The following is a 24,941-nucleotide window of genomic DNA, read 5'->3' on the forward strand; positions in this document are numbered from 1 at the left end:
CCATGTATCGAAATCTTTAATAGGAAATTTGTTGGATTTTCCTTGGTTTGTCGGTGTTTTGCTCACCAGGTCACCAGTTGGTAAATCGCTCCGGTAGAACTCTTTGCAAGAAACAAAGATGATGGTGTATCTAAGATTGGAGATATTAGCCCCCCCCGGCACACATTCCTATTGAAGCCGACACTCTCAGGTACTTCCAGACTCTTGGTATGGCCAGAGGTTTCTAAACAACTCCCCTTCGTTTTCATCCTTTGCCAATCCGATAAAGATATCTTTGAATTTGCGGCAATTCTCACGAGCTACGTCATAGTCTTCCGCTTCAACCATCCCATCCACAGGGAGAATAGCTTGCTCTCGGAACAACAGCAACATCTGCCCAACTCCTTTGATGTTTTCCTCTTCCTTGAAGTGGAGATTGATTTCCTCGTCACTGAAGGCTATCGGGCAAGGGGTATTTGGAACAAACCGGTTCCAATGCGCGCTTATGGCCATAAGCGCTTCGCGGAGAAAAAAATAGATCACGGTTTTCCCATACCCCGCTAACAAGCCAAACAGGTTTGCGGATAATAGGAATTGTTGGTTGCTGGAGCACAGCCCAGTGAAGGGGCGCGCGCTTATACACCTGCGCCTCGTAGTATTTGTGGATCGTTTCGCTTTCTAAATCGTCATCGATTTTCTTCTGTTCATCTTGACTGAGGTTCTCAAAATCCTCAGGTCGCTCAGGGATGGCCCAGCCTTCCCTAACAGGTCGAGGATGTCTACACAATCTGGGAACAGTAGATTGGTAGAACAAAGGCGCAACACATGCTGATTGCCAGTCTACGACTCGCGTGATTTGGCATGTATTTGGATCCACGAAAACGTTATCCAGGTGAAGATCCGGATGCCACAGAACGTTGGAAGCTGATGTTTTGTCGTTTGGATCGGGGATAAGGTAGGGTGATACATCCACGTATTTCTCTAAAAGCGTAACACCATCTGCAGGAGGTTCTCTATTCTGGTTCGACCGGTAATAGTTCATTCGAGGACGTGCATGGGACTTGATCCAGGCCATCTCATTAAGACCCATTGCACGAGTGTATTCGCATGGATGCTTCCCTGTGCGACAGAACAGAACGTTAGAAACAGCGGACGGAATTCAAATGTCAGCCTACTCACAAGGACCACGATCCAACTTCATGTTCCTCCTAGTCCCATTCCACAATTCATTCGTGGTCAACGGCCCGATACAAAAGTCCTTCAGGGCATCATCATCAACAGAGTGGGAGTGTATGTCTTCTGCTTTCCCAACAAGAGAGCGCAGATCCTTTTTAAAATAAATGCAACCGTGTTCATCAAAGGTAATGGACGTCAATTTATTCTCCAGGTCAACCACTTGAGTGATGAGTTGAAGTTTCAGATCCCGCGGCCACTGATTCCAGACTGATCCAAGTCGTACGCCGGGGGCCCTCTCCTCAATGATGTATTCGGCCCCAACTAAGTTATTTGCAGAATTGCAAGACCACGAAAGTATGCGAGGAACGGGGACATCAAACACGTGGCGAAGCTATGAGCATTAGGGATATAGTGGCAGCTCATGGGAAACCAGACGCCTTACCAATTCACGCGTAGCGACCTCGGAGGCAACAGTGAAATGAGCAGGACCAGCGTTGGGGTTTGGGAGTTTCGCAAAGACCTCCGACCCATTGTTCATTTCCAAAATGAAGGCTTTGTTGTATAGCCCCTCCGCGCACTTGGTGACTCTGGTGCCTATTGGCCTTAGCGCATTTCATTCGCAAATTCCCAAGAGCAAAACGTACAGTAGTGGGCTCCATCGCATGAATCGATTGCAACCCTGATAAGTTGTTGTAGGTTAAATTTCAGGTAACGTTGCGAAAGGTGGCTCCCTTCGTTGAACCTAGGATTGGGGTTGAATTAGCCAATATCTAAACTTAGAGAATTTAGATGCCTACAGCCATCGATGCTTTGTGTATCGATACAAGTCTTCTTCACAAATCCTTTCATCTATGAACCATAAAAGGCGGGTCAGCTATGCAAATTCACTTGAAAACAACAGAAAATAAAACTCACTCAGGCCATCCGGCCTTTCTAGGTAAAGATCAGGTTTGCGACCTGGTGGCCCACGTCCACCTGACCACAAATACGAAAAGAATTTCATGTTCCGTAAACGGTGATAGGAACGAGGTTCAACGTGTAGATTTCGATTACTGAGTCCACAAAAATGACTCAGAATCTTATTCATGGTTATTAGAGTCAAGGCCAGGCAGATATGTCGTTGGCAGGATAAAGGGTAACTAACCGGCCCCACTTTTCTTTCCCAGGCAAAAAAAGGGACCCTCGCAAACGGGGGTCCGACACCCAAACACAATTGTATCTTTTACTAGGTACACCACATAAAAGGTACATATGAAATGTCTATTTTTCTCAACAATATTATATTAGAACCTTTTATTTGAAGTGTAGTACTAATATTCTAATACTATTCTAATCCTTTTATAAAATTTTAAGAGCAAATTTTAGGGACGCCTCTAAAGTTCCATTTCTTATACTAGGCGTATAATAGTGATTCGTAATACTAATAGAGGGCTCCCTAAAACCTAGGCTGAAAATCAAATATAGTATTCAAATAGAGCTGATTGTTTTATATGCTAAGTTATAATAAGCTTTCAATGACTTTTATAGTACTAAAAATCAGCATTTATGTATGTACCTTTTATGTGGTGTACCTAGTAAAAGATACAATTGTGTTTGGGTGATCCATTGCCTCGTTTGCGAGGGTCCCTTTTTTGCCTGGGAAAGAAAAGTGGGGCCGGTATCTACTTCTAGGATCTAGGGTGAAGGCCCACTATAGAGGGGCCTTTATGAGGAGTGACAGGGGGGTCTACACAATATATAATACTACTGCGAAGCAATTGCAACTAGTACTATATGTATTCAAACTAGTTAAACTCTGAACCACTTGTTTATGTTCCGAGTTCTACTAAATGTGCCGTAGACTAAGCGAGGTTATGATTTGGAATTTATATACCTCTAAGTGTGTTACGATATATCGTATCATGAGGCCATTCTACTAGTAATATATAACCATAACCTTGGAACCTAGATCCTATTAGTAATGCTAAGGAAGAAGAGCCTAAGAACAGAGACGTCGATTGATCACCGCAAAAGGACTATATAAACCATTTATATATATTAGTATTCACGGCGTACAGAAAGAAACAGCGCTGTTGAGGTTGAAAAATGAGTAAATAAAATTGTCCTAATTCTAGAACTTATTTCAACCCTCCAGCTAGGAGGAGACTTTGGCCTGTCATGTAACCAGTCCTCGCTAGCATAGTAACAACGTTCGCTGTTTCTTCTGGAGTTCCTAACCGCTTCAGAGGAATACTCTCCACCACTTCGGGGTATGCCGCGGCAGAGGAAAGCATGCCTGTATCGCCGATCATAGCTGGGGCGACGTCGTTGACACTAATGTTGTACTCTGCCAGTCGTGTTGATAGGTTCTTCATCATGCCGGTAAGACCGCCCTTGGAGGCTGCATAGTCTAGAATGGGGGATTGAATCAGCAATCGCCCCCAAATAATAAGAGGTTAATGGAAAAAGGGTAGTGGATTGACTTACGACAGCCGTTAATTCCTCCACCCTGAGCGGCGATGGAGGACATGAAGATGATCCGCCCCCACTTCTGGGCCTTCATGTGCTCTACCACACCTTTCACAAGAATGAAGGCAGCGCGGAGGTTGATGTTCATGGTGTAATCGAACTCCTCAAGCGAGATATCTGACACGTCGGGAATTCGCTTGCCATATCCGGCGTTTGAAATAAGAATGTCTGGTCGTTGGCCGTGCTCAACATCAATTTGTTGAAACATAGCCTGGATTTGATCGCTGGACCCAACATCAACCTGGTGGATTGAAATGTGTAGCTTCTGCGTGGGATTCTTGGAGTGTATATATGCGACAATGCTGTTCAAGGATGTCAAATTGGTCGAGTAAGTCAAGGCGAGATGAACTCCATGTTGTGCAAGTTGGTGTGCGCAAGCTGCACCAATCCTACAGTCGAAGAATTGACGCGAATCAGCTTCATGTCCTTGTACAAACGGAGGGCGACATGCCTACCCTCCCGATGCGCCGGTGATTACAGCCAATCTACCTCGAATGTCGTTAAATGCCATTTTTGCGAATATATGAAGTGGAAGTATACTAATCCGACAAGGACATTGAAGACAACATGAAAGAGGATATTGAACACCCTGCAGGCGTGGAATACTCCCCGTTATCAAAAGCTGTCCCTGGCAAACAGGCTGCAGGTCCTCGATTGCCACGCATAATACCCGTGGAACGAGTATGTTGTATATTTCATGGTAAGAAAAGTGGGTAGAGTGCATGTGGGTTCATCAATGAAGGAGCTCCTCCCAACGGTTTCAACGGCATAGATAATGACGACGCTATTCAAAGTCAACCTCGTTATGTGCCTGGCGTGTTAATCTTGGGTTCTGCATTGATTCTCCAATATTTTCTCTTTTGCAAAGATAGTCGCGTCCATGGCCGTTGTTGTTGTAAGGGGAGGTTGGGTTGTGGCCTGAGGCATTAACAGTCATTTCTTCCAGGCACGTGATGATATTTATCTTTTTTTTGGAGACAAAACGTCACCTATATGTTCATGCTACATATTGTCCAACATAAATTCAATCAAATATTCAGTTCATCGCCGGAGACTGCTCAAGGGCATTTGCACATGAAAAGCGTTGATTCCTCAAGTATCGACTCGGTGATTTTTAGCGCATCCTCAAGTACTCCGTACTACTGTCCGTACTACTGAGGCATTACGGTGGCGCCCCCGTGTCCCACATGGCTGATCCCCGCTATGGCTCCTACAGGGATCTAGCCAAGAACTATGAGAAGCAACTGGATACCCTGTTTGAACAGCGGATCTTCAAGCCGATCTTTCTATATCATGTTGTCATCCTTCACATTCTACCTTTGATAGGTCTGGTCATTCCTCGTAGTAGGGGCGGTCAATATGTTCGAAAGGGCCTTTTCGTCCTTTGTATTGCAATTGCAATTGAAATTCTACAAAACCGACGGGCAATCATCGGCGGAAATGGCTATATGCTTGGCCTGATTACTGCGTGGTGGTTAGTATGGAATACCACGTTATTTGTGTTTACAGACCTTGAACATGATTTCAAGCGCATTGAACGGAAACCTGTCGATATAAAGCCTCAAAATGATGCCAATATTGAACCTAGTACTGTCACAAAGTCACCCGACTTGAACAATCCAACATACACACAGTGGGACAGCACCCTTTTTGTTTGGCGGTCATATCCCGAAAAATTCTGGCATCGTCTTGAATGGTCCGCTGGACTGCTCTTCAATCTGAGGGGCCCAGAATGGAACTGGCGGGCTCCCCATCTGGGCCCTCTTCCACGACCAATTCACGACCAATTGTGTTCAGGATTCATGGATAGGATCAACGCACATGAACCCTCCACATATCCCAGCGGTAAACGCCGCCTACAGACTGCCTTTCGAAAGTTTTTCATATCTTACCTTGTGCTTGACACCTTGAAAGTCATAATCCTGATGCCGGATCCCTACTTCCGAGGCCTCAGTTCAGCCGATTCATTGGCACCATTTCCTTTCTTCTACTTCACAAATCTCAAATTGCATCCTGCCATGGCCCAGCTCTGTCAACGCCTATACAGCGCCATAAGTGTATATTTTGCTCTCGAGTTTGTAACCTCACTGAACCCAATCTTCTTCCTCGGGCTATCTCTCGCATTCCCCAACGGGGCTAAGAAGCTTACCGTGGCACCGTTGGGTGCTGCGTGGCTATATTCTGATGCATTCGGACCATTCTTCATCCCGGTCCTTGATGAAGGATTGGCGGGCTGCTGGGGTCGTTGGTGGCACCAAATTTTCCGCTACGGATTTGTTGCTTCGGCACGCTGGATCTTATCCATACTACCAGTCGGCTTAGGTTCCCATCCGCAAGTCCGTCGTGTCACTTACGTGATGGTGGCGTTCTGTCTCAGCGGCTTTGTACATGCCTGTGGAAGCCACACCCAGATTGCAGATACATCCCCCGTGCCCGGGACATTCCTATTTTTCGCTTTGCAGGGTGTTGCAATTATGACAGAGCAGTTTTTCAAGACGTCTATCTTTCCAAAATCGCCTTTTGCTGGTACGCCGAGATGGCTAAGACGAACGGCGAACTTTGTGTTTGTATTTTGTTGGTTGATGGCCTCGGGTGGCCTCGTTGCGGATGACTTTGCGAAGGGTGGCCTATGGTTGATGGAGCCTCTTCCAATTAGTCCACTTCGTGCATTGGGATTTGGGCTACAGGGCCAAGGTTGGTGGTGCTGGGATCAGCCCTGGTTTCGGTACTGGAGTGATGGTACATACTGGGGGAGTGGCATACGGGTGTTATAGAGTTAATAGATCTGAGATTTCATGTTACTTTCAAGATCATTGAAGTCATTGCATGTGCATAGAATAAATTACATGATCGACTGTTTATAAAACCTATAATTACATCGTCTAGCCTTCCATTGTGACATCGTCATCCTCTTCATCCGTGTCAGAATCAATATTCAAAGTGGGCAGTTCATCATCGCTATCATCGACAGCCTCCTCGGGAGCCTGCGAGGTCAAGGTCGTAGATGTGGTGGACACCTGGCTTGAAAGCTTCGGGGCCTCAGTCTTGGTGATTGCAGGAGCTGGCTGAGAGAAAGGCTGTTGGCTCGAGGTGGTTGGAATAATTTCGTCGAATCGTGCCTTCTTGCTCTGAACATCCTGCTTCTGGAACGTTGGCTCCTCAGCTGTGGGTTCCTCGGTGTAGGTCCGCTTGTGGAAAGTAGGCACCGGAGTTGCGGCCTTCGAAGGGTCTACATTCGGTACTTGCAGGGGCGCCGACACGGGTTGCTTCAAAAATTCGGCAGTCTTTGGGACGGCTTTGTATGAATCATCGGCCATGTCCTCATCTTCTGCTTCTTCGTCTTCGTCGACATAGGCGTCAAGCTCGGGCGCGGTCATCAGTACTGGCATCCTGGGACGGACCAGAGCCTCCACCTCCATCTGATCAGCGTAAGGTCTAGTCAAGAATGGAATGATGCTCGAGCCTGCTCCACGGCCCTTGACTGCCGGAACAGGGTTGAGTACGCTAGCAAACATCGCATCCTTGTCGGATGTCAAAATAATGGAGCGATCCATTTCAGTCCTGATGGAGGGCGGAACAAGCTCAGCGGGGATAGAAAGGAACACGGCCTGCAAAAGTCCGGATGCATTTTGCTGGACATCCAAAAACGGAGAGACAGCTTGTGTCTGGCGGGATTTCTGGAGATCAGGGTTCAAAAAGGCGTCCGCATTGGCTGTCCCTTGCCCGCCCTTTGACTTTGCTTTGGAGCCAGAGCCTGAATTGCCCGTGGAGCTAGAATCCCCAGTCGGCGGCAATACATCATTGCAGCAGGAGCGTAGGACGTTGGTCAAAGATAACACGCTCTGTTTCGTCATCGCAGGTCCGTTCACCGGCACCAGAGAACGAAGCAAACCATAGACTGCGGAGCGCAGGTCTCTATTGAAGCTTTCTCCCTTGAAAGTCCAGACAGCCTGCTCTAGGATAGTCTGCGTTATTGAGGTTGCGCTGGTCGCCAAGATACCGACAACGTTGGAAAGCAAGCCCATGCATGCAATGTGAATGCGAGGCAGCTCCATCCAAAGTGCCTCTCGTTCGTCACGGCTAATTTCCTGGTTGGACTGAATGCCAGATTGAGATGCGGCGCCATTGGTTGGAACAGTGACAGAAGTAAGTCGGGAGGTCAGATCGAGGATAGAACCCATCGGAAGGGCAACTGCAGCTGCGGATGGCATCGAGATAAAATCAGAGAGAATCTGCAGAAGTGCAACCAACCTATCCACGCCCGAGTGAAGTCCACTCCAGCCTGGAAGACCAAGACCATCCGGGCCCCCGTCACCCATTTCTTGACTATAGTTTGGCCGTGTGTGCATCAGAGCCGCATCAACGGACTCCCACTGCTCTACAACGGCCCGGAAAACGTGGTCTGTGGTTCGGTGGATGGACAAAATCGTCGATTTGCAATCATCTTTCCATCCAGAACCCGCCTGGTCCTTGGGTGCGCACTTGTGGAGAGAGACAAGCAGCTGCTCTGCTGCGTCGATCACATGCCCCGGGAAATACGCAGGCGAAGAAGATCCAATTACTTCGGCGAGAAGAGTTCGGAGCTGAGCACCAAACGGACGGAAGATGGTGATATGCCTTGGGATCAATTCCAGCAAGGCGTGCAGCACAATTTCCATGAATGGAGTGTTGGGCTTCGGCTTTCGGATTGAGCCCGAGGGGGTCTTCGTGATGGTAGAGACCAAATTCAAGGCAGCGGTAATGAATCCTGGAAGCTGCGGGGTTGTGATCTCACGGACAAGTGTTGGGTACTGGTATGTGAGATGGAAAATGCGAGTTAGGGTGATAATACACATCTTTCTCGTGGAAATTGGATCGGGTTTCTAGAAACGCATAAGTCAATGGAGCTAGCATGGATAATGGAGCTCAACTTAATCCATACCGCAAGGATGCTGATCAAGCTGCGAACAATAGGCTCATAGCCGCGCAGGATTTCCCATTGACCGGCTTCAACTGTAGCTTTCACCAGAACAACGGCGGTCCATCTTCCCTCGACACTACGGTCCTGCAACAGACTCGCCAGTCTAGTCTTCAATTTGTGGATCTGGACAGCATTATCGGAGTCCGGTTTGCCAGATTTCTGGGTTTGAGGGGTAGAGAGCAGCTCAGCGCAATCGCTCAATGAAGTCGCAAGGAACGAAGCTATCGAGGGTAGTTGCTCGACCGGAGTGGTTATCAGGCGATGCGTGACGGCGCGTAAAGTAGTGGAGGACATGGCGATTGGAACAGACCTATAATAATAGGTCTTTGACTCGAAAATCTGTCCAATTGATAGAAAATGAGTGCAGACAACAGGTGAGAGTCTTATCGATAACTTTTTTTTTCATCAAAAAGCTCGGACCAATCCCAACTGTCAGTGTTAAATTACCGTCACGTATGTAATCGCTCTCCACCCCTGGACGATCATCGGGCTTCAGCGTGACGACCTCGGGACGCTGGCGAAGCTTGATTGCTCTTCCCTTCTTATATTCACAACTCTCCTGAACCATGGCTGTAAGTGTCTGTCTTGTACCTCCTTCAACACGTGCTAGTTTATATTTCTTCTAAATCATTGATACCACCCAGTATTTATGTTGACACGTGCGAACCAGGGAGGCAATGCCGAGAAGGGGCAGGCCTACATCGCGGCCTTGGACCAGGCGCGGAGTCAGGGCAAATGGGATGAGCTCCCCGAATTGATTCGAAAGGTCACAAAACATGCACCGCAAAGGACTTGTACGCCACCGGCCCCTAGTTTCTTGATCCCAGTCTAACCCAGCTGTTTCTAGGCCTAATACAGACCGCAACAGCGGAATTGCGTGTGATTGCATATCTTCAACAAAAGTCCTCCGGCGACTCATCTTCTTCCTCCCCGAACCTTGCCGAGTTGATACCAGCCCTATTGATGACAATTGAGAACAATGACGGGTCACCACAAGAATTATTGCAAGCGCAGGTATGTTTGGGGTGGATACACTGGGCTTTGGATGAGCCTGGACTTTCGGCAGGGCGTCTCCCTAAGGATTTTGCGGCAACGCTTGATAGCTTGGCCAGTGGGGGAGAGCAGCCTACTTCGTGGACCGAGGTCTGTTTAGTGAAGGGGTGCTACATCAAGGGTATGTTTACTTGTTTACTTCCAGATGTAGTTAGTTCTGGATCTGACAGCAAGACAGCAACCGCACAATCTACCGCTGCAGACATTAATGAGACACTGGAGACATTTGCATCTCTAATTCCATGGCTAAGCGGCGGCAAATTAGCCTCAATCACCACCCCGCAATTTTTGAACTGGTCCGAGTTACTTCTGGGCAATGGTGCTCTTTTGGCCAGCATTGAAGTGACCAAACACACACCCTATTCGGACCCTAGGCATGCAGGTATTGCCTTGCAATTGCTCAGGCTGTGGGCGGCTCATCCTGCTGTGAAACAGGGGGGGCTCTGCTACCAACTCATCGAGTGTGGATACCTTCAGTCTAGCTCCCCGAGCATCAGTATGGGCTGCTTATTACAGGTTTCTCACAGCAGTCCTACAGGACGGGGTTACATACACAGGCCCCAACGATGGACCAGACCGCCCGCAACTCTGCAGTGAATTGCGCCGCATAGAGACTATCTACGAACGTAATCTTCTCTCTGAAGTCATGTTTCCTACAGCCAGCTCGCTGAACTCTCAAGTCGAGGAATGGGTGGAGCAAGTGATCAGGAACTGGCAAGTCCTGTGTGGTCCTGAGTGGCAGGATTCGGACGTCGGCGAAGGAGGCCAGAGTGCGGTTGGTCGGGGTGTTTTAGAGGTGAGTCCAACAACAGATCCCACCAAAACACATTTACTAACACTGGTTGTCCTAGATTCTGTACCGGGCAGCGACAAAGACCTACCACTCTCATTTGGTACTCCGACGTCTCTTCCATGTTCATTCTGCTTTAGCAGACTTTGACCTCGCTGTGAAAGCGCTCGATTCCTATATTGAGATTGTCATTGCAGCCAAAGAAAGAGCAGAGAAGTCTGCCGAGTCCGGGGAGCTGGAAAAGGATGAAGTGTTGCTGCAGACGCTCTCCGAAGGAGTTACATTATTAAGCTGCGTTGGCTCATTGGAAGAGGCAGAGAAGGCCCGAGATCTGACTGAAATAATACGAGAGTATATTGACAAGCACAATACGCCTCCCACGAACGGTCAGGTCAATGGCGATTCTACTAACTTGCCAAACATCCCTCCTTCCGTTCTGGCCTCCTCCTACCGAGCTGTCGGCGTTGGACTTGCGTGCTGGGCAAGCTGGACTCCTGTGAATGAATCACGCGATGATATCAGAGCCGATGCGATTGAATACCTCGAAAAGAGTCTTGCTCCAGAATTGGGAAGTAACTCAAACCACTCCTCACTTTACACCTTGGGCCTTGTCTTGGCCGAGAACAGAGATTTGGACACTGCAATTGACTATGTTAAGTCAGCTCTGACGCCAAGCAGTTCGTCTACTGCGGTATCTGATGATCTTTCTAAAGAACGTGACTTGGTATCTCTGTGGCATCTGCTTGCGCTCCTGCTGAGTGCGAAACAAGAGTTTGAGATTGCCGGGCGTTCATGTGAGGCTGCATTTGAGCAGTTTCCCCGAGAATTATTCTCGAAGGGTCATCGGGAACGGCGTTCACCGAGGCATTCGCAAAACCTCAACCAGCGCCCGCTTGTCAGCAGATTGCAAGGTAGAGAAAAAGAACGCATCGTCCAAACCCGCATTACACAGCTTGCGTTCATCGAGCTCCTAGAAGGGCCCGAAGCTGCTGTCAACCACAGCACACAATTACTGGGGCTTTTTGGCACTCTTTTCCAGGACCTGAACCTCGAGTCTGGGGAGACCAAATCCAAGGCAGACCACCTAGTACCACCGAAGAGCTCTGCCGGGACTACCAAGAGCTTCCGTGGAAGTATTTTCGCCCGAAACAGAACGACACAGTTACCAGATCGCCGTGCTGATCAGAGTAATGGTTCTGATTCCATCATCCCACCCACCCCAGCTATTCCCAATGGTCATGTGGCGGATGCCCCGTCAATCCAAGTCACGGACGAAGACCCTCACAGCCGCCAGGGAAGACCGCCAACGATTGGGAGGGCAGACTCCAAGAAACTGAAAAAGCGAAGTTCAAGCGTCCATAAAAACGAGAGGCCGCGTGTTGAAGAGCCTCCGCTTCCTAATGGGGGTGAAACACCCGCAGAAACGGTCGGCATGGCATTTTCTGGCAACAAACCAGAGTCCGCCATCCTTCCTAACAAAGGCAAGCAGTCACTGCCGGCCATGGCACACAACATGAATTATAAAGAACAAGCTCCCCCTGCCGGCCATGAGGAACAACCCCTAAACAGGATATCCGGCTCCCAATCGGTCACCGTTTCGACTCTCCCACAAGCGCCGTCACGAAGTTCTCTCTAGTTCAATCACAGAAGCAGGCCTTAGGTCTTCTCGTTAAAATCTGGCTTGTTATAGCTGGTCTTTATCGCCGAGCATCACTATACGACGATGCGCGTGAAGCTTGCGAAGAAGCTTCGAAACAAGCCGCGCGAGTAGAAGCACTTGTTGCATCACATGAATCTTCAGCTCGTTCTTTTAGCAAGCGTGGCTGGGGTGCTTCAAAGAGCTCTGAGGAGCTCTGGGCTGATGTCTACGCGGAACAGGGTCTCTTGTCCCTGGCTCGATCAAACCCCCATCAGGCCATCAAGCACTTCGAGGCAGCCCTTCTGCGCTACCAAGATCACCCAACGGCGACCATTGGACTCGCCAATCTTCTCTTGGACATCTGGGATCAAAAATTGACACCCGAGCCATTGAATGCCGACGTGGATCTCAACGTCTCACGTCTGTCATTACTGTCAGAGACTCCCAAGCCCCAGTCCGCGAAGGCTATCTCAACCGACGATCTTAAGGTATCAAGCAAGACCGAAAATGTGGGCCCCGAAGATGCCCCTCTATCTGCACAAGATGTCGAGCCTAAGCAACTGCACCGACTCGCGGCCCGCGATCGCGCCTATGGGCTTCTTTCGGCGTTGACAAAGCTCGGCAGCTCCTGGGACAACTCCGAGGCATGGTATGCTTTGTCGAGAGCATATGAGGCTGGTGAGCAGGTCGAGAGGCTGAAAGAAGTGCTTTGGTGGTGCATTGAACTGGAGGATCGACGGCCAATCCGGCACTGGTCTAATATCGGCACTGGTGTCTATGTCCTCTGATTAAGGCGAAAAAAAAAATCCTCTATCTTCTTGTATCTACTTCATTTGCCCCCCTCTAGCAACGGATTTTTTTTTCAACGAGATACCTTGTTTATACCATGAGGGCTACCATTCTCACTACAATTCTCATTGAAGCGCAATCTTGGAAACGGACTTTCTTCGTAAAAAAATAAGCACTACTGGCAAAACGACTTTATATACATTTCCCAAATCGACAAATGAATTGCCAATGGGCTGAAAAGAGAGAACGGGATCAGATCAACAGCAAGACAAGTGGATTGATTCTGCTACTGCAAATAAATCTACCGCGGAGCAGCGGTGGGAGTCCAGGCAGTGATCTTGGGCCGGGTGCTAGAGTAGCGTTAGTCGATGGACGAGAAAGAGTGAAATATCTCGCACGGAAACATTGCACGTACGTGGAGTAAGTCTTGAATGCAGCGCGGCTCAGAGTTGGGTTGGGGCGGTGGTCGGACAGCTCCCAGGGACGGAAACCGGACTGCATGATCTTGTCGGCGGTTGGGGGCCCGTCGACGAGGTAGGAGATCCAGGCGTGCCTTAATATAATTAGTTCCGCATCATCTCATGTGCATTGTCAAGCCAATGTTTCAAGAGAAGCTCTTACCAGCCGGGCTCAATGTGGGATGCGTCGTATTCGGCCTCCTTGTAGTCGACCCATCGTGTTCGGACTAAAAGGGGAAGTACCGTTAGAACTTCATGTCTTAATGTGATAATATGAGCTAAAGAGTCTTCTTACGAGGCAATTCCTCCAGGTTCTCGAAGTATTTGTTGCCGAATCGGTCGGTTCCGATCAGAGTTCCGGCCTTGGTATCACCTGTAAGAGCGTGGATTGTTAGTGAACTGCTAAGCAGACATGGATGGAGTGGAAACTGTACCAATGTTCTATATCACAGTGAATAAGGACATAGGTTAGTCTCAAGCTCATTCAATTGACCTGCTGTTCCGGGAGAGGCGTCCGTAACCGTACCTGCATCTGGTGGGCGGCATCCTGTACAAGCGTGTTAGCACCCGAGTTTCTATAGATAATAGATCGCGGTTATACGAACCTTGAAGCCGACCCGGCGAAGGTTGCGCAGCGTCCTCACAATAGTCGACATCTTTGCTGGTATATTGTGCTAGAGCGAATGGGATGCGAGATATTGGCGATTTGAGGTTGCAGGAAGGCGGTGTGTTTGCATTGTTTGCACTCCGCTCTACCATGGATATCCCGATTCAGAAAACCCTCGATCTTGGATATTCTTCAAACATGTTCGGTCGCATTAGAGGGCAAACGCTTCGTTGCGCTGCCCGCCGCCCAGTCGCGCGTCGGAGACTGTGTGCTCGCCAATTTTCTGCGCATACTGGCACAGGAGCTACGACTGCAGCACCCGCTCCTTCACCTCTAGCAGGAATCACCGCGGAGCTAGACCGCATTGCTCCCCGATTCGAGGTGCCTGCGTCTCAGATTCATATCATCGACTCTCCGGCCAATTTCTACTCTACATTGAAGGTGTGCTCTGTTCTATGGGACTTTTCGAAAGAATTAGAATTAACTCCCAGTCCCGCAGAATAAAATCCGCAATGCCCGGCGGCGCATTTACCTCTCTACATTGTACATCGGCAAGACAGAACACGATCTTGTCGACACCTTGAGCCAAGCTCTCCGCAGTAATCCGGATCTCAAAGTTTCTATTCTCACGGATGCTCTGCGCGGCACACGAGAGACCCCGAATCCTTCATGCGCATCGCTCCTTTCCTCGTTGGTTGAAGAGTACGGACCTGAACGAGTCGAGATCCGGATGTTCCATACTCCCAATTTGACGGGCCTAAGAAAGAAGTGGATCCCTTCTCGCATCAACGAGGGTTGGGGCTTGCAGCATATGAAGTTGTACGGGATAGACGACGAGATCATTCTATCGGGGTATGTTATCTGCGGACCAGCACAAACGTGGGATATTAACATATCTGCAGAGCAAACCTATCCGAGGAATACTTCACCAGCCGCTTAGATCGATACCATGTGTTCGACTCCAAGGTACTGACCGAATATTACGCTGGAATTCACCATGCAATCTGCAGTTTGAGCTTCCAGGTGCTGCCGGACCCTCAAAACAAATCCAGCTATATTTTGGACTGGCCTTCCACAAACAAAGCCCCCTCTCCTCTTGACGATCCTCAAAAGTTTATTGCATATTCTTCGACGTTTTTGAGCCCGATCATTCAGGCTTCTGACAACAAACCTGCACTTCCCTCCTCATCAAGTCAAACCTACGTCTACCCTGTGTCGCAGTTTACTTCTCTCATGCAACCTAATGACACATCTACCGAATACCCCGCCGTGACGACCATTCTCCATCTCCTGTCAAGCTCATCAGTCTTTGCCGGTGCCCGTTGGCTTTTCACAGCAGGTTACTTCAACATGCACCCTGTCTTTTCTTCCCTCCTAATTTCCAGTACAACCACCGCCTCGAAGACTCCTACTACCACGAAAGGTACCGTTCTGACAGCCTCACCATGGGCAAATGGATTCTTTGGCTCCTCTGGAATCTCGGGAATGCTGCCAGCCGCATACACGCACCTTTCTGCCCGGTTCCTTGATCGCGTCGCCAACGCACACGCCACGGAATCTATTCAACTGAAGGAGTGGCGCAAGGGCACTGTTGGTACGCCCGGCGGATGGACCTACCATGCCAAGGGTCTGTGGATTACACTGCCGCGCGAGGAACACCCCAGCCTCACATTCGTCGGTAGCAGCAACTACACAAAGCGCAGCTACAGTCTAGACCTTGAGTCTGGTGCGGTGGTTGTGACGAACGATCCAAACCTTAAACAGAAGCTAGGTGAAGAGACGGAGCGGCTTCAGAAAGATGCCAACCCAATCTCGAGAGATGACCTGATGCGAACAGAAAGGCGAGTCGGATGGAATGTGAGACTTTCCATGTGGATTGTAGAGAAGGTTGGCGGCGCCTTCTAATCTTCTTGGTCTTTTGTATAAATATCACTTTGAAAATAATAGAACCTGTAATATACTGGGGTATAGATTGATGTGATGGCTGAGGCTATCACACCATCTAAGAATATCATCTGAGTCATACACTATGAGTCCATCCCTCCTATTTTACACCAAAATCACCTTAGAATAACCACGACCTGAAATACCTCCATGTCTATCCAAGAAATTGGCTCAAAAGCCTGGTTCGGCTTCGATCTAGATGACACCCTCCACGAATTCCGACGAGCCTCGGCCAATGCCTCAGTCTGCGTCTTCGAAACAATCCACGCATCAAACAACAAAATCAGCGTAAAGATCCTCAGAAACACATACCAAGATATCCTGCGCAGTGCAACCGCAAATGCCTTCACAGATGGCAGGATCTCAAGCGAATACTTGTGCGAACGGTTCGGGCGTCTTCTCCAAGCACACGGGCTCATTGATGACTCTCTGTTGGATCGTCTGTTAGAGGTATATCGAGACTCTCTACGCGAGAACTTGACTCTCAAGACGGGCACATTGCATCTTTTGCAGACTTTGCAGGGACTGGGAAAGAAAGTCATTGTCATTACTGAGGGCCCGACGGATGCGCAGCAGTGGACGGTCCAAGAACTCGGGATACAGTCTTACATCGATGTCCTTGTGACGTCGAACGAGGTCGGGAAGTCTAAGGTGGATGGGCTGTTTGGTGTTGTACTGGAGAAATATGGTATCGCCGCTGAAGATATCGTATACTTCGGTGATAATGGGATTCGCGATGTTCAGGCTGCAAGGGAGGAGGGGATCCTGGCTGTTCTTTATGATGAAAAAGAGCAGTCTCGCCTGTATGATGCCAGTGGATTACGAGTAAATTCGTGGGCTGTTATAGAAAAAGTACTCGTCCATGGAGAGTAAGGATATACAATAGAGCATCGAGACATAAACATAACTTTTGGTCTAGCCATCAAGAGATATCAACCCTAACGCACAGGAATGCCGTAATAAAATAAGTAATAAAGAGCCAAACGCCATGTCATGACTGGGAATTCCCGTCGTCTCATATGCAGTGCAAATCTTCATCTAAGCTCTTCCGGGCACTTTGGCCTTCTCGGCTTGAACTCGAGCTGGGCCGAGACCGGATCGCACCTCGTCGAGCATTCTGATGCCAATGGCCTCGTTACCGTTCTTGCCACGCTTGTGCTTGGCGCCATGTCGCTTCGCCTGTCCACTGGTGTTGGGGTCCCAGCTGGAGAGGAAGTCGTCCATGACGTTGTTGAAGGTGCTGCGGCTGTGCACGGCTTCGCCGTTACCATCGATCAGACTGGGGGCCTCAGATGATGCGGTGGACATTCCCGTCATGCCGGTTGCGCCTGTCATTCCGCTGATCATTGACATGCTGTCATCGTATTCATCTTCCTCGTCAAGGGAGTAAAGCTGCTCAACTTTGTCGAATCGGTCGTCAAGGAGACGGTGACCAGCAGTACGAGCCAGGGCGGACGACGACATCGAGTACGCAGACGGGTTGGTCAGAGCACCCTTGCGCTTCTTCCGGCGAATCGGCGTTCCGCCAGCAGTGAAGACGGTCGATGCCATCGTCTGTGATGCTGCGATTGTGGGTGCAGCCGGTGCGGGAGCATTGCCGGCCTTGGCATCTTTCTTGAACTTGGCGAACTCGTTCATCCAACTCTGGTCAGTGGGCTCCATATCGGGAGCTGGCTCATCGTGTTCAGGCATCTCGCCGGGTTCCATTGGTGGCTTCACAGGCCCCTCGGTGTCCATTGAGCGATGAGCCTCGGTGCTGTCTGGCTGTACAGGCGCTTTCTCCGTAGCATCCGACTCCCATCCATCATCTTCAACATCGTCGTCGAATAGAGAATCCTCCCAGTCGCCCTCGTCTAATTCCTCCGCATTGGCTGTTAATTCACCAAAGATTCCGTCAGCGTCGCCCTCCTCCACGAAGGCTTCGTCCTCCAGCGCCTCCAATGCCTCTCGTAGGCGCGGGTCCATGTCAGGCTTGAATCCGGCAATTGCGTCAGGGACGTTCTGCTGGTCTTGATAGGTCGGCTTGCGGATAAAGGACGAAGCAGTTGAGCGCATATCGCCATGTTGGGAGCCATAAAGACTGGGACCAGTGGAGGCGGCCTGACCATAGGTATCTTTATCCACAAGTGAGACCTGTCGCAGCGCATCTTCCAGCTTCATTCCTCGACCAGCCCTGCCCTTGGCCTTCTCGTTCTTGGCTTCGACGAAGTACGCATCTCCGGTGCCGCTTCCCAGCTCACGGAGATGTTGCATGTAATCGTAGCTGGAGTCATCGTAATAGACGCCGTAGTTGGCAGCCTCGCCCTCATTTTCGCGAGCACTGTCGCCGTATTCGGTTCGGAGATCAGTCAAAGTTGGCAACTTCTTCGATGAGGTCGATGCGGGTGCGGGCGCGGGACCTCCGACCTGGTATAGGAAACGGTCCTCCGCACTGGTATCGTGGATCAACGGGTCATTTTGAGACCGGTGAAAGAGCTGGAACTTGCTCGCGTTCTTCTTGTCACTGGGTACATGTCAGCTTTGACACTTTAATCATCCTCACACCATACGTACATCCACTGTTTGGGCGGCATCTTTGGTTTTTGGTCAAAGTTTTTGGTATCGCAAGAAAAAAAAGGAAAAAGTGGGATTGATAGGGTCACGTGTAGCTTATCGCCCCTCGTTCTCCGGGGGTCCTCAAAATCTTCCAACTGTACGTAGTATACGATGTACGATGTGTAATAGAGGTTTCTAGTCAAGTTCCACTCTATTTCGTTTAATTTTGTTTTGGTTCATTGTGCAACTTCGCTTGGAGACTTGGGTATTCATTGGGCTCGGTGGTTGAAGAAGGCCCGCATCAATAGTACTACTTAGTCACATATTAGACCATAAACCCTAGTAATAGATCGTATCGTGGTCCATATATGGCATATATGGCTTGAAATATTGTATATTTCTATAATTCACACCCATATAACATGAATAAAACCATAAAAACCCTGTAATAAGTACACCACCATGGCCATATATACTTGCTCTGGGGTGGCGGATAGAGGGGGCTGAGTCAGCGTTATCTTATCCGTCTGAATAATCCAAAATTCCCTTTTTCAGGTGGGGGTTGTGCCTCTCGACTTGATTTTTTACTTCCTACAACTTTTTTCAATTTTAGGGAAATCAAAAGTCATCGCCATCATGGTTTTGGCTAAATCTAAGAAATCGATGGGACTGGGTGCCAGTCTCATGAACGATCGGTTCGGAAAGGGCAAGGCATCCGCTCAGAAGAAGGCCTCTCACAACAATGCCATCCAGCGTACAGGTGTCAATGGTGAAACCTACGTCACCAACGAGACAAAGGAGGCATCATGGGTCAAGATGCGCAGTATCACTGAACAGGCAGCACTCGACGAATTCCTGAGTACAGCCGAACTAGCCGGAACCGACTTTACTGCTGAAAAAGTCAACAACGTCAAGATCATCCACTCCGATCAGAAGAACCCCTTCCTTCTCACTCCCACCGAAGAGAAGAAGGCTTTCATGAAGCACCAGAGGAACAAGGACCGCCTCACTGTTCCCCGACGACCCAAGTGGGACCAGTCCACAACCCGAAATGAACTAGAAACGATGGAGAAACAAAGTCTGTTGGACTGGCGACGAGGACTGGCCGAGCTCATTGAGAACCACGATTTGCTGATGACCCCATTCGAGCGCAACTTGGAGGTCTGGCGCCAGTTGTGGCGTGTTATTGAGCGATCCGATCTTATTGTGCAGATTGTCGATGCGCGAAACCCGTTGCAGTTCCGTTCGGAGGATCTGGAGAGTTACGTCAAGGAGATTGATCCACGAAAGCAGAACTTGCTGTTGGTCAACAAGGCTGATATGTTGAGTCTGAAGCAAAGAGAAGCATGGGCTGCGTACTTCGAGAAGAACAACATCAACTTCCGTTTCTTCTCTGCTCACCTCGCCAAAGAGAAGAACGAGGCCCTCGCTTTGCAGGAGGAACAAGAAAATGACTCCGATGCCGAACTTGCTCAGTCAGTACAAAAGATCACCACAGAAGATGATGAACACAAGAAGGCGGAGATGATGGAGGAAGAGAGGGCTAAGCTTGCCGATCCCGAGCGCTCGCTTGGGCCACACATTCTGGACACGGAAGAACTGGAAGAGCTTTTCCTGGCCAACTCCCCAGAATTACTACCACACAATGAGGAGTCTGGCGAGACCAAGCGTAAAACCACAATTGGTCTGGTCGGTTACCCTAACGTGGGTAAGTCCAGTACCATCAACGCCCTTCTCGGTGCGAAGAAGGTGTCTGTCTCTGCCACACCCGGTAAGACCAAGCACTTCCAGACTCTCTACCTCTCCCCCGAGATTATGCTTTGCGATTGTCCCGGTCTCGTGTTCCCCAACTTCGCCACCACCAAGGCCGAGTTGGTCGTCAACGGTGTGCTGCCCATCGATCAGCAGCGTGAGTTCACCGGTCCCGCCGGTATTGTCGCCAGGCGTATCCCCAAGCACTTCATTGAGCAAGTGTACGGTGTGAAGCTCAGAATGCGTCCCGTCGAAGAAGGCGGCACTGGCATCCCCACTGCCAGCGAGATTCTGCGTGCCTATGCTCGCGCCCGTGGTTTCTCCACTCAGGGTATCGGTCAGCCCGACGAGTCTCGTGCTGCACGCTACGTTCTGAAGGATTACGTCAACGGCAAGCTTCTCTGGGTCAACCCTCCCCCAGTCCCCGTGGACGAAACTCCAATCGACACCGAAGAGTTCAACAGGGACCTATACGACCTCGACCATCTTCCCGAGAGACGCCGAGCTCAGCTCACACAAGCCAAGATTGGAAAACACTCCGCAGTAGCAGAGGTCCCTGAAGAGTCCGTCGGCGACGTCGACTTGGAGAACCTTTCTGAGGTAGCCAAGATCTCCGTCGAGCCGGAGCTTGGCCGCACCTCCCGCAACCTTGATACAGGCTTTTTCGGCTCAGAAACCGGCCCTTCTGCCGGCCGTCTGACCCTCCCCTTCCAGTCTCGGTACACGCAACAGGGCCAGGAGATGCGCAAGGCACCAACCGGCCGCAAGGAGCGCATGATGGTTGCTCTTGAGCGTGGCGTGGATGTCTCTGAGGTGAAGGGCAACAACGGCTCGAAGAAGCACTTCAAGGCGAACAAGCGTCTGGCCAAGGGCAAGCGTACCAACCCTGAGGATGACGACTACTAAAAAGTGACTTTTCTTTATATTTTCCTTTGTTGCATTGTTGCCTGCGCTCGCGGGCGAGTCGGGGGGTGGGGTGGGATCATACCGCTCTCCCTCTGCTCTATGAGATATCATTCTTGGGCTCATGGGTCTTGGGGTGAATGAATTGATAAATGGTCCTACATATGGGATTTTCATGTCATGTCGGGATTGAATGTTTATGTCCATGTTCATGCTCATGTTTTGTTAAGGAATCATATTTTTGGCGTTTGGTTTTTTTTTACGAGTTGAATAACGATTTATACCAGTCATTCATTCACTTGATTCTATATCACTTCTTTTCTGCCGTAAGACTTTAATACCGAAGGCCAAGTAAAAACGGAGTACTGTTCATGCATTCTTATTTAGCCAAACCAAGCAGCAGACTATATCGTAAACTCTAGATAATCTCCCCACCATCTCAAAGATGGCTCTTAGGTTTGAACCCAGAAGCAGCAAGCAAGCGATCAGCCTCCTCACGCTGCCAGTTCAACTTAGCAGTAACCGCATCCTTGCGAGACTTATTTTCACGCTTACCCAGCTGCTGCAAGTGAACCTCATCAGGACCATCGGCAATACGCAGAGTACGAATCCCAGCCCACAAATACGCAAGCGGAGTATCCTGACAAACACCAGCAGCACCATAAGCCTGAACAGCACGATCAATGATAGTAAGCGCCGTCTGGGGAACCAGAACCTTAGCCTGGGCGATCTCCTTCAGGGCGCTCTTAGCATCACCCTGATCGATCTTGATAGCAGCGTTCAAGACAACGAACCGGGCGGCATCGACCTCAATCCGCGACTTGGCAATCCACTCAAGGATAACCCCGTGCGCAACTAAAGGCTTGCCGAAGGTCATTTTGCGCTCGTCGTTGACGCGGGCAATCAACCACTCGAGGGCGCGCTCGGCCGCTCCAATCGCCCGCATGGCGTGGTGGATGCGACCGGGTCCGAGGCGGCCTTGGATGATCTCGAAGCCGCGGCCTTCGCCGAGGACCATGTTTGCTGCGGGGACGCGCACGTCCTTGAATGTGATGTGGCCGTGGCCGTGGGGCGCATCGTCATATCCGTATACTGTCAACATGCGGTGTACTGTTATGCCTGGGAGTCCGGCTGGGACGAGTATGACGGATTGCTGCTTGTAAGTGTCTGAGTTTGTGGGGTCGGTCTTGCCCATTACCAGGTAAACTGCGCAGCGGGGATCGCCAGCGCCGGAGGACCACCATTTCTATAAATTGGTTGTTAAGAGGTTGTTTATAATAAGAGGTGGTTTTGTGGGGATGGGATGGGAGAGGTACATACCGAGCCATTCAGGACGTACTCGTTGCCCTCACGGCGGATGTCAAGTTCAATATTTGTCGCATCGCTAGATGCGACATCTGGCTCGGTCATGAGGAAAGCAGAGCGGATCTTTCCCTCCAGTAAGGGTGCAAGCCATTGCTTCTTTTGTGCGTCATTGCCGTACTTGGCGAATACCTCCATGTTGCCGGTATCTGGGGCGGCATTGTTGGTGGCCTGGTGATTAAAAAACGGTGGTCAGCGATCAAGAAAATCAATTTGCAAGACCTCTCCAGCGAGTAAAGTACTGCGCCAGATGAAGAATATAATAACCCATACCTCCGAGGCAACCTTGCTCTTGCCGAGCAACTCGGCCATCAATCCATATTCCAAGTTTGAGAATCCAGCACCCTGAGAGAAGTGGTTCTTGGGAAGGAACATGTTCCAGAGACCGATCTTCTTAGCCTTCTCCTTCAAACCTTCCAAGACGGCGGGGGTGGTGGTCCATCGCTTCTCGCCTTCACCGAGCTGGGCTGCGAAGACGGTATCGGCGGGGATGCAGTCTTTTTCAACGAATTCCTCGACCTGGGAGGCATGTTAGCATTGGATATCAAAATACCCGAACGAGGAGGTTCTTGGTGGTTCCTGTCCTGGGGTAAGTAAGGTATTGGGAATGAGTTACCAAGTCAAGGGTCCGTTTGGCCTGTTCACTAACGAACGGCTGGGCAATGGGTGGAATACGGGAAGAAGCGGACATTTTGAAAGTGAATAATTAATACAAGACTATCAGAATATCCGAATATACGGGGAATAGCAGCGAATATAAAGAGAAGAGGTCAGCCCATCGCAGAATTGCGGAGAAGGTGGAGAAGCCGACGGATTTTGGCCAAGTGCCTCGGCTCCCGAGGTCAACGACTAACCGGAGACTTTGACTTGGACAATGTCAGGTTGGTTTTCAACTGATTCGGCCATATCTCCGATATTTTTACAGTTATAGAAACTAACTAACTAGTTGGTTAGTTACATGTATATATAAGACCAACATTATTGCCAATACTCAATCATTGTTGGATATCAACTTTATATACAAGTGACGACTAGTTAGATCTAGCTAAAAGCTGGTCAAGCCAAGATATTACAAGACAAAACAAAGACAATTCAAGTCATAGTCAACTAGAGAAATAAAAAGGGGGCAAACCAAAACAAATGGCTAGAATGACAGCTCCTAGTATCTCCGCAAAATGGTAATCATCCAGACATACCGAGGTCTGTATATAGGAAGTTGACTGAGCCCGGAGGAATAGTACACTACAACATATAACTAAATAGCTATATCAAAATATAAAAGCCCTAATCAAAGAAAAGGTTTGATTGCATGGATTCCAAAGTGCTCCATGAGATATCCCAATTACAATTCCATCCATCCCATACCCCGTACACACAAAAAAAGCAAAAAACAAAGGCATTGCAGGTCATCACAAAAAATAGAAGAAGAATTCCAACTCAAGACCTGATCATATCCAAGATCTCAAATCTGCCTTTCCTCAATGCATCCGACACAGCGACCGGCGCCGAGTAAAAGAGATTGAAGGAAAGACCATAGAACCAGAGTCTGAGAAGCGAAAAAAAAAAAAGAATAGAATAGAAGATAAAAGACCAAAACATCTTCAAAAGACCTGGATCTTTTTCTTTCAGTTTTCAGTCCGGCCCTGCTCGGCGGAGGATTGCTCGTAGCTCTTCTTGCCGAGCTTAGCGAACAGCGACTGGGGCTTGCCGGCACTGCAGTTTATTAGCTTGGAGGTCCAAAGTGTATCAGATCCAAGGAAAGAACACATACTTCTTGAACCGCTTGCCCTTGATGTCGCTCAACTTCTTTGTGCAGGGACTCATGAGTTCGTCGGAAGGGGAGACGTAGGAGGTTGGTTGTCTGTTATGATAGGTTAGTTTCTTGTCTTATAACAGAAAAGATAGAAGATAGAAGATTTGAACAATACTCACTCCTCACTTGTCACTTTGCCTTGCAATACCTGGCGATGGTACTCCATTGATGAGATGTCCGAACCCTTCAGGTCGGTCTTGTCGGCGCTGGCCAGGTGGGTATTGGTTGAGCGGTCGGCCAGAGGCTGAGCTTGTGTGGTTGCGTCCATTTTGGTAGATGTGTATGAATTTGAAGGTTTGAAGAGATGTTGTAGAGTGTGTAGTAGTGTGTAGTAGTGTGTAGTAGGTGTAGTGTATAATGGAAGTTAACAAAAACAAATCGGATAAGATGAAAAACGTGTGTGTGTTGCGGCTGAGATTGTTGGCTGGGCAACTGACTATGACGCCACAACATATTCAAGTTAGGACTTAGTTATTTAGTATAACTAACTATTCAAGGAATGTAAATAATTCTAATCACAGTAATAGCAGTAATAACAGTAATAACAATAGCAAACAAAATAATAAACACAGAATTAAACTAGTGGGAATCATGTGGTCGTCCAAGCGTACACGCAATAGGGTACATAGTACAGTGTACAGATGCAAAAGCGCTAGAAAGATCAGAATGCAAG

At 49.2% G+C, this 24,941-nt stretch overlaps 12 protein-coding genes across 12 annotated transcripts; 5 read left to right on the forward strand and 7 right to left on the reverse strand.

Moving 5' to 3' along the window:
* Window positions 1-186: 186 nt before the first annotated feature.
* On the reverse strand, window positions 187-2,158 carry N7516_001537 (phosphotransferase family protein; the record flags this gene model as incomplete). The annotated part of the gene is made up of 7 exons (XM_057214259.1): window positions 187-437; window positions 523-1,098; window positions 1,159-1,546; window positions 1,598-1,749; window positions 1,800-1,897; window positions 1,953-2,004; window positions 2,071-2,158. The coding sequence occupies 7 exons, from the start codon at window positions 2,156-2,158 to the stop codon at window positions 187-189; spliced, it is 1,605 nt and encodes a 534-aa protein (XP_057076142.1).
* A 1,114-nt stretch (window positions 2,159-3,272) lies between these two features.
* N7516_001538 (SDR family NAD(P)-dependent oxidoreductase) lies at window positions 3,273-4,174 on the reverse strand (the record flags this gene model as incomplete). Its single annotated transcript, XM_057214260.1, has 3 exons — window positions 3,273-3,544; window positions 3,622-4,052; window positions 4,119-4,174. The coding sequence occupies 3 exons, from the start codon at window positions 4,172-4,174 to the stop codon at window positions 3,273-3,275; spliced, it is 759 nt and encodes a 252-aa protein (XP_057076143.1).
* A 676-nt stretch (window positions 4,175-4,850) lies between these two features.
* Window positions 4,851-6,437, forward strand: N7516_001539 (wax synthase family protein; the record flags this gene model as incomplete). Its single annotated transcript, XM_057214261.1, has 1 exon — window positions 4,851-6,437. One exon carries the CDS (start codon window positions 4,851-4,853, stop codon window positions 6,435-6,437), a length of 1,587 nt encoding a protein of 528 aa, XP_057076144.1.
* Window positions 6,438-6,545: 108 nt separating this feature from the next.
* N7516_001540 (RIX1/PELP1 family protein) lies at window positions 6,546-8,917 on the reverse strand (the record flags this gene model as incomplete). Its single annotated transcript, XM_057214262.1, has 2 exons — window positions 6,546-8,525; window positions 8,585-8,917. The coding sequence occupies 2 exons, from the start codon at window positions 8,915-8,917 to the stop codon at window positions 6,546-6,548; spliced, it is 2,313 nt and encodes a 770-aa protein (XP_057076145.1).
* Window positions 8,918-9,188: 271 nt separating this feature from the next.
* N7516_001541 (uncharacterized protein) lies at window positions 9,189-12,893 on the forward strand (the record flags this gene model as incomplete). Its single annotated transcript, XM_057214263.1, has 6 exons — window positions 9,189-9,417; window positions 9,471-9,797; window positions 9,855-10,137; window positions 10,193-10,472; window positions 10,528-12,054; window positions 12,114-12,893. Exons 1-6 carry the CDS (start codon window positions 9,273-9,275, stop codon window positions 12,891-12,893), a joined length of 3,342 nt encoding a protein of 1,113 aa, XP_057076146.1. The 5' UTR covers window positions 9,189-9,272.
* Window positions 12,894-13,195: 302 nt separating this feature from the next.
* Window positions 13,196-14,008, reverse strand: N7516_001542 (complex I NDUFA12 subunit family protein; the record flags this gene model as incomplete). Its single annotated transcript, XM_057214264.1, has 7 exons — window positions 13,196-13,244; window positions 13,310-13,447; window positions 13,516-13,579; window positions 13,648-13,725; window positions 13,787-13,793; window positions 13,879-13,899; window positions 13,958-14,008. The coding sequence occupies 7 exons, from the start codon at window positions 14,006-14,008 to the stop codon at window positions 13,196-13,198; spliced, it is 408 nt and encodes a 135-aa protein (XP_057076147.1).
* Window positions 14,009-14,109: 101 nt separating this feature from the next.
* N7516_001543 (CDP-diacylglycerol--glycerol-3-phosphate 3-phosphatidyltransferase) lies at window positions 14,110-15,864 on the forward strand (the record flags this gene model as incomplete). The annotated part of the gene is made up of 3 exons (XM_057214265.1): window positions 14,110-14,400; window positions 14,459-14,811; window positions 14,862-15,864. The coding sequence occupies 3 exons, from the start codon at window positions 14,110-14,112 to the stop codon at window positions 15,862-15,864; spliced, it is 1,647 nt and encodes a 548-aa protein (XP_057076148.1).
* Window positions 15,865-16,053: 189 nt separating this feature from the next.
* N7516_001544 (HAD family hydrolase) lies at window positions 16,054-16,776 on the forward strand (the record flags this gene model as incomplete). The annotated part of the gene is made up of 1 exon (XM_057214266.1): window positions 16,054-16,776. One exon carries the CDS (start codon window positions 16,054-16,056, stop codon window positions 16,774-16,776), a length of 723 nt encoding a protein of 240 aa, XP_057076149.1.
* Window positions 16,777-16,941: 165 nt separating this feature from the next.
* N7516_001545 (ribosome biogenesis protein LTV1) lies at window positions 16,942-18,476 on the reverse strand (the record flags this gene model as incomplete). The annotated part of the gene is made up of 2 exons (XM_057214267.1): window positions 16,942-18,406; window positions 18,457-18,476. The coding sequence occupies 2 exons, from the start codon at window positions 18,474-18,476 to the stop codon at window positions 16,942-16,944; spliced, it is 1,485 nt and encodes a 494-aa protein (XP_057076150.1).
* Window positions 18,477-19,074: 598 nt separating this feature from the next.
* On the forward strand, window positions 19,075-21,096 carry N7516_001546 (ribosome biogenesis GTPase LSG1; the record flags this gene model as incomplete). The annotated part of the gene is made up of 1 exon (XM_057214268.1): window positions 19,075-21,096. The coding sequence occupies one exon, from the start codon at window positions 19,075-19,077 to the stop codon at window positions 21,094-21,096; it is 2,022 nt and encodes a 673-aa protein (XP_057076151.1).
* A 436-nt stretch (window positions 21,097-21,532) lies between these two features.
* Window positions 21,533-23,146, reverse strand: N7516_001547 (uncharacterized protein; the record flags this gene model as incomplete). Its single annotated transcript, XM_057214269.1, has 4 exons — window positions 21,533-22,339; window positions 22,414-22,626; window positions 22,729-22,974; window positions 23,072-23,146. The coding sequence occupies 4 exons, from the start codon at window positions 23,144-23,146 to the stop codon at window positions 21,533-21,535; spliced, it is 1,341 nt and encodes a 446-aa protein (XP_057076152.1).
* A 934-nt stretch (window positions 23,147-24,080) lies between these two features.
* On the reverse strand, window positions 24,081-24,536 carry N7516_001548 (Spo12 family protein; the record flags this gene model as incomplete). The annotated part of the gene is made up of 3 exons (XM_057214270.1): window positions 24,081-24,168; window positions 24,227-24,316; window positions 24,388-24,536. 3 exons carry the CDS (start codon window positions 24,534-24,536, stop codon window positions 24,081-24,083), a joined length of 327 nt encoding a protein of 108 aa, XP_057076153.1.
* Window positions 24,537-24,941: the final 405 nt, after the last annotated feature.

The sequence above is a fragment of the Penicillium verrucosum genome (genome assembly GCF_028828655.1).
Source record: "Penicillium verrucosum strain IBT 35672 chromosome Unknown utg000001l_segment0_segment0, whole genome shotgun sequence".
In the NCBI taxonomy this organism is placed as follows: domain Eukaryota; kingdom Fungi; phylum Ascomycota; class Eurotiomycetes; order Eurotiales; family Aspergillaceae; genus Penicillium; species Penicillium verrucosum.